This window comes from Phalacrocorax carbo, chromosome 7, assembly GCF_963921805.1.
Source record: "Phalacrocorax carbo chromosome 7, bPhaCar2.1, whole genome shotgun sequence".
In the NCBI taxonomy this organism is placed as follows: Eukaryota; Metazoa; Chordata; class Aves; order Suliformes; family Phalacrocoracidae; genus Phalacrocorax; species Phalacrocorax carbo.
This window is the reverse complement of record NC_087519.1, coordinates 25,983,564-25,998,358: the sequence shown is the minus strand read 5'-3', so window position 1 is coordinate 25,998,358 and position 14,795 is coordinate 25,983,564. Positions and strand designations below refer to the sequence as shown.

The 14,795-nt window shown below is 58.8% G+C and overlaps 2 protein-coding genes across 5 annotated transcripts; one reads left to right on the top strand and one right to left on the bottom strand.

The window, feature by feature from the left end:
• Positions 1 to 4,504: 4,504 nt before the first annotated feature.
• PROCR (protein C receptor) lies at positions 4,505 to 6,764 on the bottom strand. Its single transcript, XM_009505155.2, has 4 exons — positions 6,661 to 6,764; positions 6,306 to 6,542; positions 5,140 to 5,406; positions 4,505 to 5,061 (listed from the first exon to the last, which is right to left on the bottom strand). The coding sequence occupies exons 1-4, from the start codon at positions 6,716 to 6,718 to the stop codon at positions 4,949 to 4,951; spliced, it is 675 nt and encodes a 224-aa protein (XP_009503450.1). The 5' UTR covers positions 6,719 to 6,764; the 3' UTR covers positions 4,505 to 4,948.
• Positions 6,765 to 7,735: 971 nt separating this feature from the next.
• PFKL (phosphofructokinase, liver type) lies at positions 7,736 to 14,434 on the top strand. Of its 4 annotated transcripts, none has more exons than XM_064457117.1 (22): positions 7,736 to 7,880; positions 8,421 to 8,494; positions 8,583 to 8,660; positions 8,749 to 8,938; positions 9,136 to 9,301; positions 9,384 to 9,428; positions 9,520 to 9,628; positions 9,954 to 10,049; positions 10,118 to 10,210; positions 10,572 to 10,697; positions 10,807 to 10,871; positions 11,046 to 11,109; positions 11,196 to 11,342; positions 11,458 to 11,528; positions 11,645 to 11,732; positions 11,878 to 12,030; positions 12,188 to 12,352; positions 12,566 to 12,627; positions 12,981 to 13,092; positions 13,173 to 13,272; positions 13,395 to 13,500; positions 13,598 to 14,434. In XM_064457117.1, exons 1-22 carry the CDS (start codon positions 7,796 to 7,798, stop codon positions 13,743 to 13,745), a joined length of 2,343 nt encoding a protein of 780 aa, XP_064313187.1. In that variant the 5' UTR covers positions 7,736 to 7,795; the 3' UTR covers positions 13,746 to 14,434. The 4 variants fall into 4 exon arrangements, with proteins under 4 accessions (XP_064313187.1, XP_064313185.1, XP_064313186.1 ...); XM_064457115.1 differs by having other exon boundaries at positions 13,570 to 14,434; XM_064457116.1 differs by having other exon boundaries at positions 10,771 to 10,871.
• The last annotated feature ends 361 nt before the right edge of the window (positions 14,435 to 14,795 follow it).

Here is a 14,795-nt window from a genome sequence, read left to right as displayed (position 1 = left end):
TTTAAACAAGCACATGGTCCTTGCCTGGCTTAAAATGGGATCCTGGCAGATTTCTGAAGTGAATGTTTTTGATCACCTCCAAAAGGTTGTGTGTGTTCCTCCAGGGCCTCACCACAGGCTCACTTTAAGATATCCTTGCCTCCTTCAGTCCTACGTTACCACCCTTTGGCTGGATCCCTCCCATCCCAGGAGAGGTGAAGGAGCAGATAGGGTGAAGACTCCATAGCAGGTAGATGCTGGGGTAAAAACAGGGTTCAGATCTGCCTTTCCAGAAAGCATTGTGCCCTAGCAGCCTTGGCTGCTTCTCTTGTCCCTCCCCAGTCTCCTTGCCACATCTAAAGTCACAGTGCGCATCCCGGACCGGATGTTGAAGCTTTGGGGCTGCACACAGGAGCTTCAGCATTGGGTATGTGGGTCCTGGGGAGCAGTCTGGCCCAAGGCGGTGCTTTGTTCCTGATGGCTTCAGCCATGCAGGGGACCCCTGCCATCTTATTTCTCGCTACAGCAAGTGGCTCTTGCTTGCACAGAGTATCCCTCCCTCCCCAAGTCTGGGCAGAGCATCAAAGGGTTCCCAAACAGCAGTTTCTTCTCCACAGAAACTTCTCTGGAAGTACAGGGCAGGCAGGTTTGGTGTTTTGTTTTGTTTTTCCTGAAGAGATTGTTGTCTTAAAGTACTTATCTATATGTAAACTTTTCTGCTTCTGAGAGGCAGTGGAGATAAGAGGGGAGAAGTGACGGGTGCCAGGAAAAGATTGCTCTGGAGACACACAGACTTGCAGTGTTCCTGAATATGTCTGCTCAAACGTCTGAAGACCATGGGGGCCTCTGCCTGGGAGGGGAAGGTGAAGTGATGATTCCTCACTGGAGCTTTTAATGTGATTTCTAGATAGCAGCCCCCATCTCTGCTTCTGTGCCATTGGGCTGATGAGGAGCACTGCAGGAGCAGTGGTGGACCATCTTGCAGAGGGACAGCTTGCTCAGGCCGAAGCGGTCCCCTGGGAGGGGGCAGCCTGGCTGGGGCAGGGCAGGAGGTGTGGTGGGACTGGTGCTTCCCGCTGCTGCGTAGCCCTGCTCCATGTTGACTGTGGCTAGTGGCCAGCTTTCTGTTTCCTCTGGCTTGGTCAGGCCCACTGACCTGGGGGTGAGAGGAAAGGGAAGAGGGCAGTGATGGGTCCTGGGTAGCTGTATGCCCTATGAAGAGGGATACACCAGCACCCCCCTTTCCTCTGCTGTTAAATATTTCCAGGGACTTGCCTGTTCTTCTGTGGGAATAGGAGGCCACTAGAAAGTGGATACCAAACCAGACCCAACAGCCTCTACCCTGAAAACTATGTTGCCCAAAAAAAAAGCATCCTGTGCTCAGGGAGGACTGGCTGGAGGCTGCACATGTTGCAGATCCCCTCACCCCAGTGCAGCCTGTGGGTTAAAAAGGATGTTCACAAACTCGCAGTGCTGGAAATAGAAACAGCTGGGACTGTGACTGTGGCCTCTGGGGCACCTCGGCAGAACGGAGTTTGTTCAGCCCAGAAAAGTAACAATGACACCAGTGCCAGCGCTGAGTGGGTAACGGGTGTTTACAAGGATAATCCCTTCTTCCTGTCCCCAGGGACTTAAATCTGGTGATACCCATTTGTATGATAAGCACCAATACTATGAGCCCAACCTTTTTCCCTAGCTGTTGCATTTCCCACCGCACCCAAGCAGGCACCGGAGCCTGCTGCTGTCTTTGGGCAGCTCCTGGAGCCATCCAGCCCTTTGTCCCTGGGGACAGGCAGGGTGCCATGGCTGCCAGCTGGGGTGTGAAGCCAAGGCAAGTGGCCAGAGGCTCCTGAAGGATGTGGCGAGGGACACTGACCTTCTGGTGGCAGCTGATGTCCAAAAGGCAGTGGGGGGGACTGTATGTCCCTGCTAGGCAGGAAGGGAAGCTGCCCACCCTGCTGAAGCACCCATGGGATGTGGGCATAGGGGAGAGCTGGCTCCTAGCATGTTGGCATCATCTCACTGGAACAATGTTCAAGGCTGGGTGTCTTATCTCAACCCTGACCCAAACCAGAGCTAGCAGAGCTGAGTGATGGAAACCATGTGGTGCAGGGAAAGCTAAGCCTCATATGGCAGTCGGTGCAGATGACTGGAAGGGTTTGCTTTGAGGGAGAAGCTTTCTAGAGGGGTGGGTTAAAGTCTCCAGGGTTGGTTCACCCTATTGCGGAGAGGGGAAAAAAAAAAAAAAGCTGAGGCACAAATTAAAAACAACCCTTGGTTGACAGGATATGCAGTTAAGTGTTGGTGCCTGACCTAAGCTGTAATTGAGAGTGGAAGAATAGCCAAGTTGGGGAGAGGATTGGCTGTGGATGTGGCTGCTAGCTGCCAGGGGGATGCCACATGTTGGAGCAGTAGGAGGGAGGGAGCCCACCTCGCAGGCTGGTGCAGCTGGGCTGCATGTCCCCGGCATGCTGCAGTGGGCCAGGCATTGGTGGCCCTGTGATGAGGCAGTTTGAGGGTTTTGGTATGAGGAAGAGAAAATCTGGGGGCTGTGATGTGCTGGGGTGGGGGGTGGATGCTATTGCCATAACCCCTCTGCTCGTGGCCACATCGGGCACAGGTGCTGGTCACCACCAGCAAGGTGGCTCTGGGCTGGGGGGCAGCTTTGGGTGTGTTGCCCATGGGCATGGTTAGAGAAGAGGCTGTTTCTTAAGATCCTGCAGTTTCAGGGGGATCTCCACTGCTGGCTGCTGCCCACTCCCCTTTTGATTGCTGGCATAGACTTGAGAGACCAGCAGCAAAGTCGTCTCCTTTCTGGAGCGCTCTCCTAACGTGACCAACATGCATGGGAGGCCTGAGGGCAGGACAAAGGCTTTTCCAGAGCGGTTTAAAGCAGAGACTTCCTCATCTGTCCAAAAGATAACACATTTCAGAAGCAAAAAGCAAAACAAGCCCTGTTGTTCCAGACCTCCCCAGTTTTTCCAGCCTGGGTCTCACCCAGTGCCGTCTCTGCTTGCCAGCCTATGGCCAACCATACCTTTGCAGCCTTAGGATATCACTCTCCCACAGGATCCACACACTGCCCTCCCAGCTGGAGTAAGGAGCTGCAGCCCAGGGTGGGGACTTGGCATGAGAATTACTTTGGGTCTTGGGACCATGGTGCAATATCTGCCTCCATGTGCAGGCAGCAGAGATGCCCCAAGTCCAAAAACCAGAGCAAAGCCATGAATGAAGCGGTTTCTCCCTGCTGGAAGCTGGCTACAAGTGTTTTTATCCCTTTGTGGGGAGCAAGCCTATGGCATTTGACCTTTGGCATCAGCCTCATGTCCCCTGATGCCCATGGTGGGGACACCCAGTGCTTGGCCTGCAGCAGAGCTCCTGCCAAGGACGCTTCTTTAGAGGCTGAGCAGTTCACGTGCCTCAGCCTTCTTGTTTTGGATCCTCCAGCCTCTTGGCTGCCATTTCCCTCGTACAAAGGAGGCTGCTGAAGGGTGGGGAGCGCCCTGGCCCCTGCCCCAGGAGGCTGGGGGAGGCGGGGGCTGCTTGGGGGTGGCCAGTGGCCAGGGTGATGAGATGTGGTCTTTGGAGACCTGCTCCTCCATCCATCCATCCTTCCTTAAGGACAACCACTGCGTCATCTTCACATTCCCTTTCTGTCCTGCATCTTCTTTCCCATCTTCCCCCTGCCCACCCTTTTTTTCTTGCTTTGAGCTGCAGGGAAGGGTATTTAGAAAGGAATGAGCTGGAAGTTAATCCAGGGAAGCTCCTTGCTCCTGTGCTGTCCCCTCTTTTGGTGGCCCAAGCCAGCTCCTGGCTCATCCCCAGCCCTTCCTGCCCCCAGAGCAGTGGAAACAAGCATGAGAGATGTGTCATGCTGAAAATCTTGCGAAAGGGAAATGCAGCCAAAAAGTTATTGTTAATATAACTGAAGTCTAAACAGTCAAAGAGCAATTTTTAGCTCACATCTAGATTACAGAAAAAGAAAATACAGCAAGGAATGGTGTTTTGTGGTACTAGTAATACAGCTCTGTGTTTCTTTAGGTGGTCCTTGGGGAGTAGTTTCTCACCTCGGGGGGCCCCCGCACATCGCCCCATGCCTTCCCTGCCCCTCACCTGGCAACCCCAACGCTCCCATATCCCTCTGGGCAGCATCCTATGGGAGAGCAGCAAACACATTAATCTGCTCAGAAAAACTGCCCTGTTACAGCTGTCTCTGCTCAACCTCAGTGTCTCATGCAAAGACAAGGAAATGAAAAATAAATGAAGTATCGCCACCTGGCCATTGGAAAAATGACTTAATTGAGTCAAAGCAAAGCTGCAGGCAGATTGAAGTGAGCTCAGGAGGCGCAAACCCCACCAGCCTCTCTCCGGAGGCCTTGCAAACTTGGTGCATAGCCTGGGGTCAAGGCAGGGGCTGGCAATGCCGATGAGCCAACCTGGCACTGGCAACTGCAGGCCCCCCGTGATGGATCCGCAGCCCCACAGCAGTGCCGCTGGGGGGAAATGAGAGCAACCAAACGCACCGTGAAAGTTCATGGGCAGTTTTATTACACAACATCTCAAAGCAGGGTCACGAAAGTGTGGCATCCTCCCTCCCAGACATTCATCCCTACTGGAACTGGGATAAATGAGGGTTTCAGTGCCATCCTTTTAACCCTTTCTTGGCTGTTTCTCCTGTCACTTGCCCCTCCCCATTTTTTCCATCCGTGCCAAGCATATATCTGCATTAAGTCTTGGTGCACTGTGCCAGCCTGGCATGGGGACTGTTCCCAGGGCAGGGTGCCGCTGTTGGAGGGGTCAACCCAGCTGGCACTGCGCAGGGAAGCCACTGGTGTCCTTTGGGAGCAAAGCCTGCTGCACTGGGGAGATACATCCCTTGTGGGGCATGGTCTTGATCCCTGCCTCCATGGGGTGATGATGGGTCTGTCCCCTGTCTCCACAGGGTGATGTGGGATGGCTGCCAGCTCCACTAGCAGCTCCCTCCCGTGCAGAGGAAGATCCCCACAGCCATACCCAACAAGGCGAAGGTCCCCAGGATCAGGCCCGTCACCAGAGGTGTGTGTGATCGGCTGCTCTGTTTTTCTGCAAGAGGCAAGAGGGATGGAGGTGAAAACTGGGGTCCCCACCACCATGAGTGTCCCCCCCAGCCCCAGCACAGACCTGTCCAGGTGCTCTGAGCCTGCAGGATGCCAACACAGTTGGTGTTGAGGAAATGCTGGAGGTCCTGGGTGGTCTTGGGGTACTTCATCAGCTCCTTCTCAGCAAAGGCAGCCAGCGTGCCACTGCCAGGCCAGTGTCGCTGCCAGGTGGCGTTGGAGACATGGAAGCTGAGGAAAGCCGTCCCATTGAGGGTCACCTCGTAGAAGCTGTGGGCCGTGCCATTGGGGAAGAGGCGGCAACCCAGGAGGCAGCTCAGGCTCTGGGTGTCTGCAGGGACAGAGGGAGGGGGTCAGGGTCAGTACATTCCCACCCTCACAGCCCATTGCTGTCACCAGTGTTAAGCTGTGCACTGAGTTTGCAAGGCCTTGCGCCACCTGACCCACCACAGCTTTGTTTTCACTCAGTTTAGCTGCAGCAGTGTCTTTTCCAATGGCAGGGAAGCTGTGCTTATTTTTCTGTTCCTTATCTGCGTACAGCAGAGCTTCAGTTTTATAGAGACAGGAGGGTGTTTTGGTGCAGAGCGAGCTATTCATTGCTTTTGCAGAAGGATGCAGCACAGGGCACATGGGGCAAGAGGAGGCATGGGGCTCACACCAGAGCCCCCGAGGTAAGAAAGTGCTCCCCAAGGGCCAGGAAAAGAAATGCAGAGCTGGGGCAAAACTGGTTTGGGGTTAACAAAGAAAATGAAGGTAAAACACACCCTGCACTGGAACTATGGAGGTGATGGTGGGCTTGCGGAGCAATGCAGGCAAGAACATAAAACCATCACCATCCCACACCTCCCACGAAGGCTGCAGGGTGCAGGCGGGGTGCAAGCAGGCTGCTGGCAGGGTGCAGGTGGGGTGCAGGTAGTGTGGAGGCACAGGGCAGAAAGGGTGCACCTCACTGTCCTCCCAGGCTGCAGCCCTCAGCCCTGCTTCCTGAGGGGCAGGAGAAGGTTAAGCATTGCCCTGTTCCCAGGGTGGGTAAGAAATTCATGGCTCTGCAGAAGGGCTCCTTTTGCCCAGAGCAAGATTTTGCACATGGCCATGTCCCCATCCCTTTGCCCCACTAACCCTGGAGAGCCATCCCCGTACCCAGGCAGTGCAGGGGGTCTCCCCTTCTCCAGTGGAACCTGTCCCCCACCAGGCCATGCATGCCCATGTCCCACCCAGGGTACCACTCACAGTTGAAGGGCCTCTCCTTGCTGAAGAGCTTCACCAGCTGGCTGAAATAGTACAGGTAGGTGGTCATGTCCTGCTGCCACCTGGCCCAGACATCTGGTGGCTCCAGTGGCAGCACCTGGGTGACATTAAGCCCATCCAGGAGATGGCTGAGCCTCCCATCCAGGCTGGCATTCCCCCAGAAGACAGAGTTTCCCTTGGAGATGTGGGTCCGTTGCAGCATGGTGAAGGTGAGCGGGGCTGCGAGAGATGTTGGATATCACCCACTGCCCCATCCCTGTCCCTGTCCCGTAAGCTGTGTCCCCCCATGCCAACCCCAAGCCTTGGCTGTCCCGCTGCCACTGTGTCCTTGCCTTACCTGCCTGGTTTGCGCCGCAGCCCAGGGCCCCGCAGAGCAGCAGCAACCGGAGCATCATGGAGACAGGGACGGAATGGTGGCCCCAGTGCTGGCCTGGCGGGAGTTAAGTGGGACCGGGGAGGTGGGGCTGCAGGAGGAGGAGAGCGGGAGTCCAGCCAGGTCTCTCCCATTTCCTTAGCCTGAACCACCCACACCCCTTCCCTGCCGGACATGCCGGGGTTGCCCAGCCCTGCAGCACCTGGGGATGGTCGTGGGGGATGAGACTCCAAGCTCACCCTAGGGCATGCGGTACCATGCAACACCACTCCAGCCGGTGGGGCATAGAGTAACCAGCACGTGCCCCAGTTTCCCCATCCCTTGGCTGGGTGGGAGCCCCATCCCTGCTCCCCCCAGGTGACAGGGGAGGCCAGTGGGGACACAATGGAACCGCTCCAGGAGCAGAAGGGAGAGAGGAACAGAGGGGTGCACCTCGCAGCACCACACTGCTCCCAGTGGGGCCCGCGGTGGACATCCAGTGCCGGTGTTTCTGCAGGTGCTGGCACAGCGACCCTCAGGATGCGGCATCTCCCGTCATGGGCTGGGTGGGGGCATTGGGACTAAAAAAACCCCGCTGGGCTTGCTCCGTACATTTGTTTTTTTAATTATACCTAAAATAATTATAGATTAAAAATTTTTAAATGCAAAATTTGTATTAAAATATGCAGCTCATCCTGCTGGCACAGCCTGGGACGGCACGTACTGGCACTGCACCACCTGCTATGCCATGGTATAGAACAGTACATGATGATATGGGATGGTATGGGACAGTATGGTGCAGTACGGGATGGTATGGCATGGTATGGCGTAGTATGGGACAGTGTGGCACGGAATGGCGCGGTATAGCACAGTATGGCATGGTATGGGACCGTGTGGGACAGTATGGCACGGTATGGGGCGGTATGGCACAGTGTGCCATGGTATGGGATGGTATGACATGTTAAGGAATGGTACGGGATATCGTGGCACGGTGTGGCGTGGCACGTCACGGCGCGCCACGGCTGCAGGAGGGGCGTGGCCAAGCGGACGGGGGCGTGGCCTTCTGCGAGGCGCGTCTCCGCGGGGGCGGGGTCGGCGCGCCGGTGCCGGGAGCGCAGCGATGGCGGCGGCGGAGCTGGAGCGGCTGCGGATGGCGGGGGCCGGCATGGCCATCGCCGTCCTCACCAGCGGCGGCGACGCGCAAGGTGGGCCCGGCGGCGGGCGGCGGGCGGGGGGCACCTCGGCCCCCCCCCCCCCCGGCCCGTGGGGGCTGCGTGTCCGTGATGTCCGTGTCCGCCCGGCCCCGCGGGGCCTCGGGGCACGCAGCCGGGACGCGGCCCCACGCTCCTCCCCAGGGCCCGCTGGGGGGCGGGGAGCGGGGACACTCCCCTCCCGTGGTTCCCCCCGCGGGGGAAGGGGTCGATGCACCCCACCCGCGGCTCTTCCCCCTCCCCATCACCCTCCGTGGGAGGTCACGGGCCCCACGGGGGAACCCCACGGTGGGCCCCCCCACCCGGGGGGAATCAGCTCGCACTAATACATGTTGCTCTCAGATGGTGCCTCATCTGCAGCTCCCACCCATGCACTGAGTTTCCCCAGTCTCTGCCTGCATGGCCCCCCGCCCCCCACTCGAGAGGACTGTTCACGGGCTTTTCAGGGTCACCTATAGGATCCAGTCCCCTATGGGGCACCCACCATGTGGGGGGTACCTTGGGGCTGCCCCGGCTCACGTCTCACCTTTCCAGGGATGAACGCCGCTGTCCGCGCCGTCACCCGCATGGGGATATACGTGGGAGCCAAGGTCTTCCTCATCTATGAGGTTGGAGCACCTCCCTGCTGTAGGTGGGGGGGAACCGACCCCCCCAGTGCTGGGGTATCCCTCACCTCCACCCCCCACTTCTCCACAGGGCTATGAGGGGCTGGTGGAGGGGGGAGACAACATCAAGCAAGCCAACTGGCTCAGCGTCTCCAACATCATCCAGCTGGTGAGGCTCACTGGTGGGGCTGTAGGACCCCTGAATCCCACCCCCTCAAATCCGCCCGACGAACCATGACCCCCCATTATCTCTCCAGGGTGGGACGGTGATTGGCAGCGCCCGCTGCAAAGCCTTCACCACCCGCGCGGGCCGGCTGCGGGCTGCCCGTAACCTGGTGGAGCACGGCATCACCAACCTCTGTGTCATCGGTGGGGATGGCAGCCTGACGGGTGCCGATATCTTCCGCTCTGAGTGGGGCGGGCTGTTGGAGGAGCTGGTCTGGGATGGTGCGTGAATCCCCCTTTCCCAAAATCCCTGCGTGGGTAAAGTGAAAGCATTCAAGGGGTGTTGACGTCTAGAGATCCATCTCTGGGGCACCGTGAGCCCCAGGGAGGGCCGGGCTCCTCTGCTGCTCTGCAGGATCTGGCCTGGTGCTGGGGTGGGACCCTAAAATAACTGGTGGCACACCATTCCCCCTCCACAGGGCAGATCAGCAAGGAGGTGGCACAGGAGAACTGCCGCCTAAACATCGTGGGGCTGGTGGGTTCCATCGACAATGACTTCTGTGGCACCGACATGACCATCGGCACCGACTCGGCGCTGCACCGTATAATGGAGGTGATTGATGCCATCACCACCACGGCCCAGAGGTGAGCAGGCTGGGCGCTGGATGCCAGCCCACCCTGGGGCATCGCACCCACCCTCCTCCTCCTCCCACCCATGTCTTTGCAGCCACCAGCGGACGTTCGTGCTGGAGGTGATGGGCCGCCACTGCGGGTAAGGTCCTGTGGGTGGGGAAGTCCATCGGCAGGATGGGATGTTGTGTTTCAGGCCCAGTGCCGGTACTGCCACTGCCGTGTCTCCCCAGGTACCTGGCGTTGGTGTCCGGCTTGGCCTCAGGCGCTGACTGGCTGTTCATCCCCGAATCCCCTCCAGAAGATGGTTGGGAGGACCTCATGTGCGAGAGGCTCGGGGAGGTGAGCAAGGGGGGTTCCTATGGTCCCATCCCCCTTTTCTCCCCAGAGAGTCCCCACAAGGACCTGGGCTGAGCCCTGCAGCCGGTGCCTGGCCCCTGCGAAGCTTCGGGAGCTCCTGCCATTGTCCCTGTGAAACGGGGCACTGAGCCAAGTGCAAATCCAGCCCTGGAGTGCCAGGGGCAGCACTGGCCCAGGGACTCGATCACCCAGAACCTGAGCCACCCCCCAGGCAGCAGCCAACAGCAGCGGGGGAAAGGATATTGCAGCTGAGCTGCCAGTGAGTTTTGGCTAAGCCGCAGTGGCTGTTTTCCTCCCCTCATGCCAGACACGCAGCAGAGGATCACGGCTCAACATCATCATCATTGCCGAGGGCGCCATCGACCGCAGCGGCAAACCCATCTCCTCCAACTATGTGAAGGACGTAAGTGCCTGCTCCGGCACCCGCCGTGACTGGAGGGTGCCCAGCGTGACATCCTCTCTGCTCCACAGCTGGTGGTGCAACGCCTGGGCTTCGACACACGGGTCACCGTCCTCGGCCATGTGCAGCGTGGAGGGACCCCATCAGCCTTTGACCGCGTGCTGGTAGGTCTGGGGGGCGGGATACAGTGGGGTCACCCTGCAGAAAGGAGCAGGCAGCTGGGGAACCCCGCTCCTGCCTTCCCTCTGCCTGTTGCAAAGGACTTGCCAGCTGGGATAAGGCTCAGACAGTCTCTGCAGGTTCGGCAGGCAGGGCAATGTGCCCGTTTCCCACCATTTGCTGCAGATTTCTTGGGGGTTTTTGTATAAAACCAGCAGCTGTCTGGCCGTAAATCAGTCCTGTTAGCAGCCCTGTGGTTTCCAGGCCTGTGGGAGCATCCCTGTGGGAGCCCAGGGGAGCATCCCACGCGGCTGGCACAGGTGGCCCCAGTGTCAGGGGATGGCAGGTGCCCCTTTCCCTTTCCAGAGCAGCAAGATGGGGATGGAAGCAGTGATGGCACTGCTGGAGGCCACGCCAGACACGCCTGCCTGCGTGGTGAGCCTCTCTGGGAACCAGTCAGTGCGGCTGCCGCTCATGGAGTGCGTTCAGGTGGTGAGTACCTGGGGGTATCGGGCACACCAGCCCCACTCGGTGGTGGTCCCACTCCCCTCCCTGCAAACACAAGCATTATGGTGCTGCATCTTTGCCCCACCCCGCAAAGACAAAGGATGTGCAGAAGGCTATGGATGAGAAGAGGTTTGAGGAGGCCATCCAGCTTCGCGGGAGGTGAGGAGTGGGGAGCGGGATGCGGGCAGACATCCCTGTGGGGCAGCCAAAAGAGTGTGCTGGAATGGGGGCTTCTCCCTGGGGGGAAACCAGTGGCTCCTGCAGCCAGGGAGGGTCCCCCACCATGGGGTGGGTCCAGGCGCGCCTCAGTGCCATGCCTCCTTGTCCTTGCAGGAGCTTTGAGAATAACTGGAACATCTATAAGCTGTTGGCACACCAGAAGCCAGCGCAGGAGAAGGTGAGGAGGGACGGGGAGCAACAGGGGACACTGTCCCTGGCTTGGGGACACGGGCCAACGTGCCACCCCTGTCCCTGTCCCCACAGAGCCCCTTCAGCCTGGCCATCCTGAACGTGGGCGCCCCCGCCGCTGGCATGAACGCCGCTGTCAGGTCAGCCGTTCGGATCGGCATCTGCCAGGGACACACCGTCTATGTGGTGAGCGACGGCTTCGAGGGCTTGTCCAAGGGGCAGGTAAGGGGGACAGTAAACCTGGGTGCCATGGGTTTCCCAGGGGGACAGGTATGGGCTTGGAGGGGGGTGGCAGGGTGCACCCCCCCACCCCAAAACTGAGTGCTGCTGCTTGCAGATCCGCGAAGTGGGCTGGCACGACGTGGCGGGCTGGCTGGGACGCGGTGGGTCCATGCTGGGCACAAAGCGGTAAGCACAACCCTGGGGGGGCCAGGGGATGTAGCAGAAGGGACACCGCTGTCCCTGGGGATTGTAGGGAACCCCTGTCCTCACCCTGTGGTCTCTCCTCCCCTTCCCCACCACAGGACGCTGCCCAAGACGTGCATGGAAAAGATTGTGGAGAACGTGCGGAAATTCAACATCCAGGCACTGCTGGTCATCGGGGGGTTTGAGGTGCACGAGAATCCTCAGCCCTGTTTCAGTGGGGGCCAGGGTGGGCTGTCAGCATCCCAGGCGGTGCAGGCACCCCGGGCCATCCCTTTTGGGGTGCAGATCTGGCCCCAGCGTTGGCATAACTCCAGCCCTTGGCTGCTTGCAGGCATACGAGGGGGTACTGCAGCTGGTGGAGGCCCGTGGGCAGTACGAAGAGCTCTGCATCATCATGTGCGTTATCCCTGCCACCATCAGCAACAACGTCCCCGGGACTGACTTCAGCCTGGGCTCAGACACGGCCGTCAACGCGGCTATGGAGGTGAGAGGCAGGGCAGGGGGCAGCTCACGGGGCCGTCCCACTCCACCAGGTCCCATCATGTTTTGGGACGACATGTGGGAATGAACCAGCATCCCGTGCCGGGCAGCAAATTTGGGGTTTCCTGATGTGACCCCCCCACCCCTTTCTCCCGGCGCAGAGTTGTGACCGCATCAAGCAGTCGGCCTCAGGCACCAAGCGCCGTGTCTTCATCGTGGAGACAATGGGGGGCTACTGTGGATACCTCTCGACCGTCACTGGCATTGCAGTGGGCGCCGATGCTGCCTACGTCTATGAAGATCCCTTCACCATCCACGACTTGAAGGTGAGCTGGGCAGGGGGCTGCTTTCTGGCAGCATCGTTTCGGTAAAGTAAGAAGGAAAACCAGGAAAGAGAGGGCTCCAGGGCAAGACAGGATTTGGAAGAGCATGGGCAAGCCCCATGAAGCTGCTGGGTTGACGTTAGTGGCACTTGGGTCCAAACAAGAGGACCAGAGGAACCCAGGATGGCTGCCAGCATCCTGGCATTCATCTTGCAGGCCAACGTGGAGCACTTGACTGACAAAATGAAGACAGATATCCAGAGAGGGCTGGTGCTGCGGTGAGTTGGGGACCCCTGGGGATGCTCGCTGAAAAACGCATGGCGGGAAGTGAGGCCGGAGCCAAGCCCTTCCCATGGCCAGAGGGGGTCCCTGGCTGCAGCAAGGTTTGGCACAGTGGGCACACAGCATCCTGCCCAGGGATGCCACACGTGACCAGGGGCCACTCCTGTGCTGGATGCCTCCACTGCCATCCCCACCCCAGCCCCAGGGCCCTGCTGGGGAGATGGGCTGGGGAGGTGGGCCTCAGAGAAAACGAAACAGGAAAAACAGGGGTTTAGGGGAGCATGGAGAGACCCCCTGGGGATGCCAGATTAAGGAGCAGCTCCTCAATCCCTTCCCTGTCCTCCTCCAGCAATGAGAAGTGCCACGAGCACTACACCACTGAATTCCTCTACAACCTCTACTCCTCTGAAGGCAAAGGCATCTTTGACTGCAGGATTAATGTCCTGGGCCACCTCCAGCAGGTATGGGGGCCAGGGCCACATGGGTCAGTGCTGTCCTCAAGTGCTGGGCAGGCTTGACATCTCCATTTCTTTGTCCCCAGGGTGGAGCCCCAACCCCCTTTGACCGCAACTATGGGACCAAGCTGGGAGTGAAGGCAGTGCTGTGGATGTCAGAGAAGCTGCAGGAGGTCTACCGCAAAGGTGAGCCGAGGGCTGGGGGTCCCATGGAGTGGGGCTGATGGCACTGGGCTGGCCCTGCTGCTCTGGACTCTGCTGCTTGGCCCCTGGCGAGGTGACCGTGGCTGGCTGTGTCCCCCTCCCAGGGCGTGTGTTTGCCAACTCGGGCGACTCTGCCTGTGTGATTGGGCTCAGGAAGAAGGTGGTGGCCTTCAGCCCTGTGACAGAGCTCAAGAAAGTCACTGATTTCGAGTAAGTCCCCATCCCCCTGACCCAGCCACCAGGTCCCAGGGGGACCTTCCTGAGTTGACCCTGGGGCAGCTTGAGAGCCGTGTACCCGCCTGCACAGGCACCGGCTGCCCCAGGAGCAGTGGTGGCTGAACCTGCGGCTGATGCTGAAGATGCTCGCCAACTACCAGATCAGCCTGACCGAGTACATCTCGGGGACAATGGAGCATGTCACCCGCCGCACACTCAGCATCGAGAAGGGCTTCTAGTCCCACCAGCCTGAGCCGTAGCTCCCCTCCGCATCCTCTCCATCCCCACTTGCTGCTCAGGGAGCACCGGGTCCCCCGTGTTCTCAGAAGCCCTGTAGCTTTGCCACTGACCCCTTAAAGCAGACAGAGACTGGTCCTGGCTCCCAAAACAGCACAATCTTGCCTGGAATCACAGGGTCCAGGGTCTGGTCCCTGTGCAGATGCAGAAAAGAGGTGTGTTCAGCTGCACAGCCCAAACCCTTAATCATCCCATAATAGTTTATTCCTCTTATTTAATGATGGGGTATCTTGATTCCTTACTTAGTGGCTTGACCACCTGAGCCAACTGCTGCTTTTAGTTGCCTGCCCTGTGTGCAGGAGGGGAGCTGAGGAGGATGTGGTGCCATCCTGGAGTGGGTAGGGGCTGGTCGTAGGGGCTGGTCCTGGGGGCTTTCAGCTGCCGCATGAGCCCCAGTAAAGCTCCAGCCTCCTCTGGCATTTGCGTGGTGAGGTGTCTCCAGGGCTCAGCACAGAGCACCGGTCCTGGCAAGCCCCTCTTCCCTGGCCACCTAGCATGATGCTTGGCTGCGACAGTTACCGTGCGGCCCCAGGGGCCGTGCCCGTCATCTCACCGCTGCTCTGTGACGCCCCCAAATCTTGTACTGTTCGCAGTGCTGCTCTCCTCTAGAGATAAAACCTGCTGGAACCAAGCCTGCCTTGCTGCAGAGTGATCATTATGGGCCAAGTCCCCACAGGGAGGGAAGTGGGGGGGCAGACCATGGGTGAGGATGGGGGGACAGTCCCTGTGAACAAAGCCAGATGGTTTGCTGGAGCCAGATTAACGCTGGGCCAGAACGTTTCCCTGCTTGTGTGTCCTCAAAGCCTGGGAGAGTGGGACCACAGGCAGCCTCTCCCTGGCCAGGCTGTGGCGGATGCAAGATCGGCATCCCTCTGCGGACAGACTTTGCAATTTCAGAGGAAAATTACTTCTCCCTTGTTTTGGTTTCTACCTTCAAAGAAAGCGCTGAAGTGATTTAATCAAGGCAATGTGTGTGTTAACGCAGTTTCTCA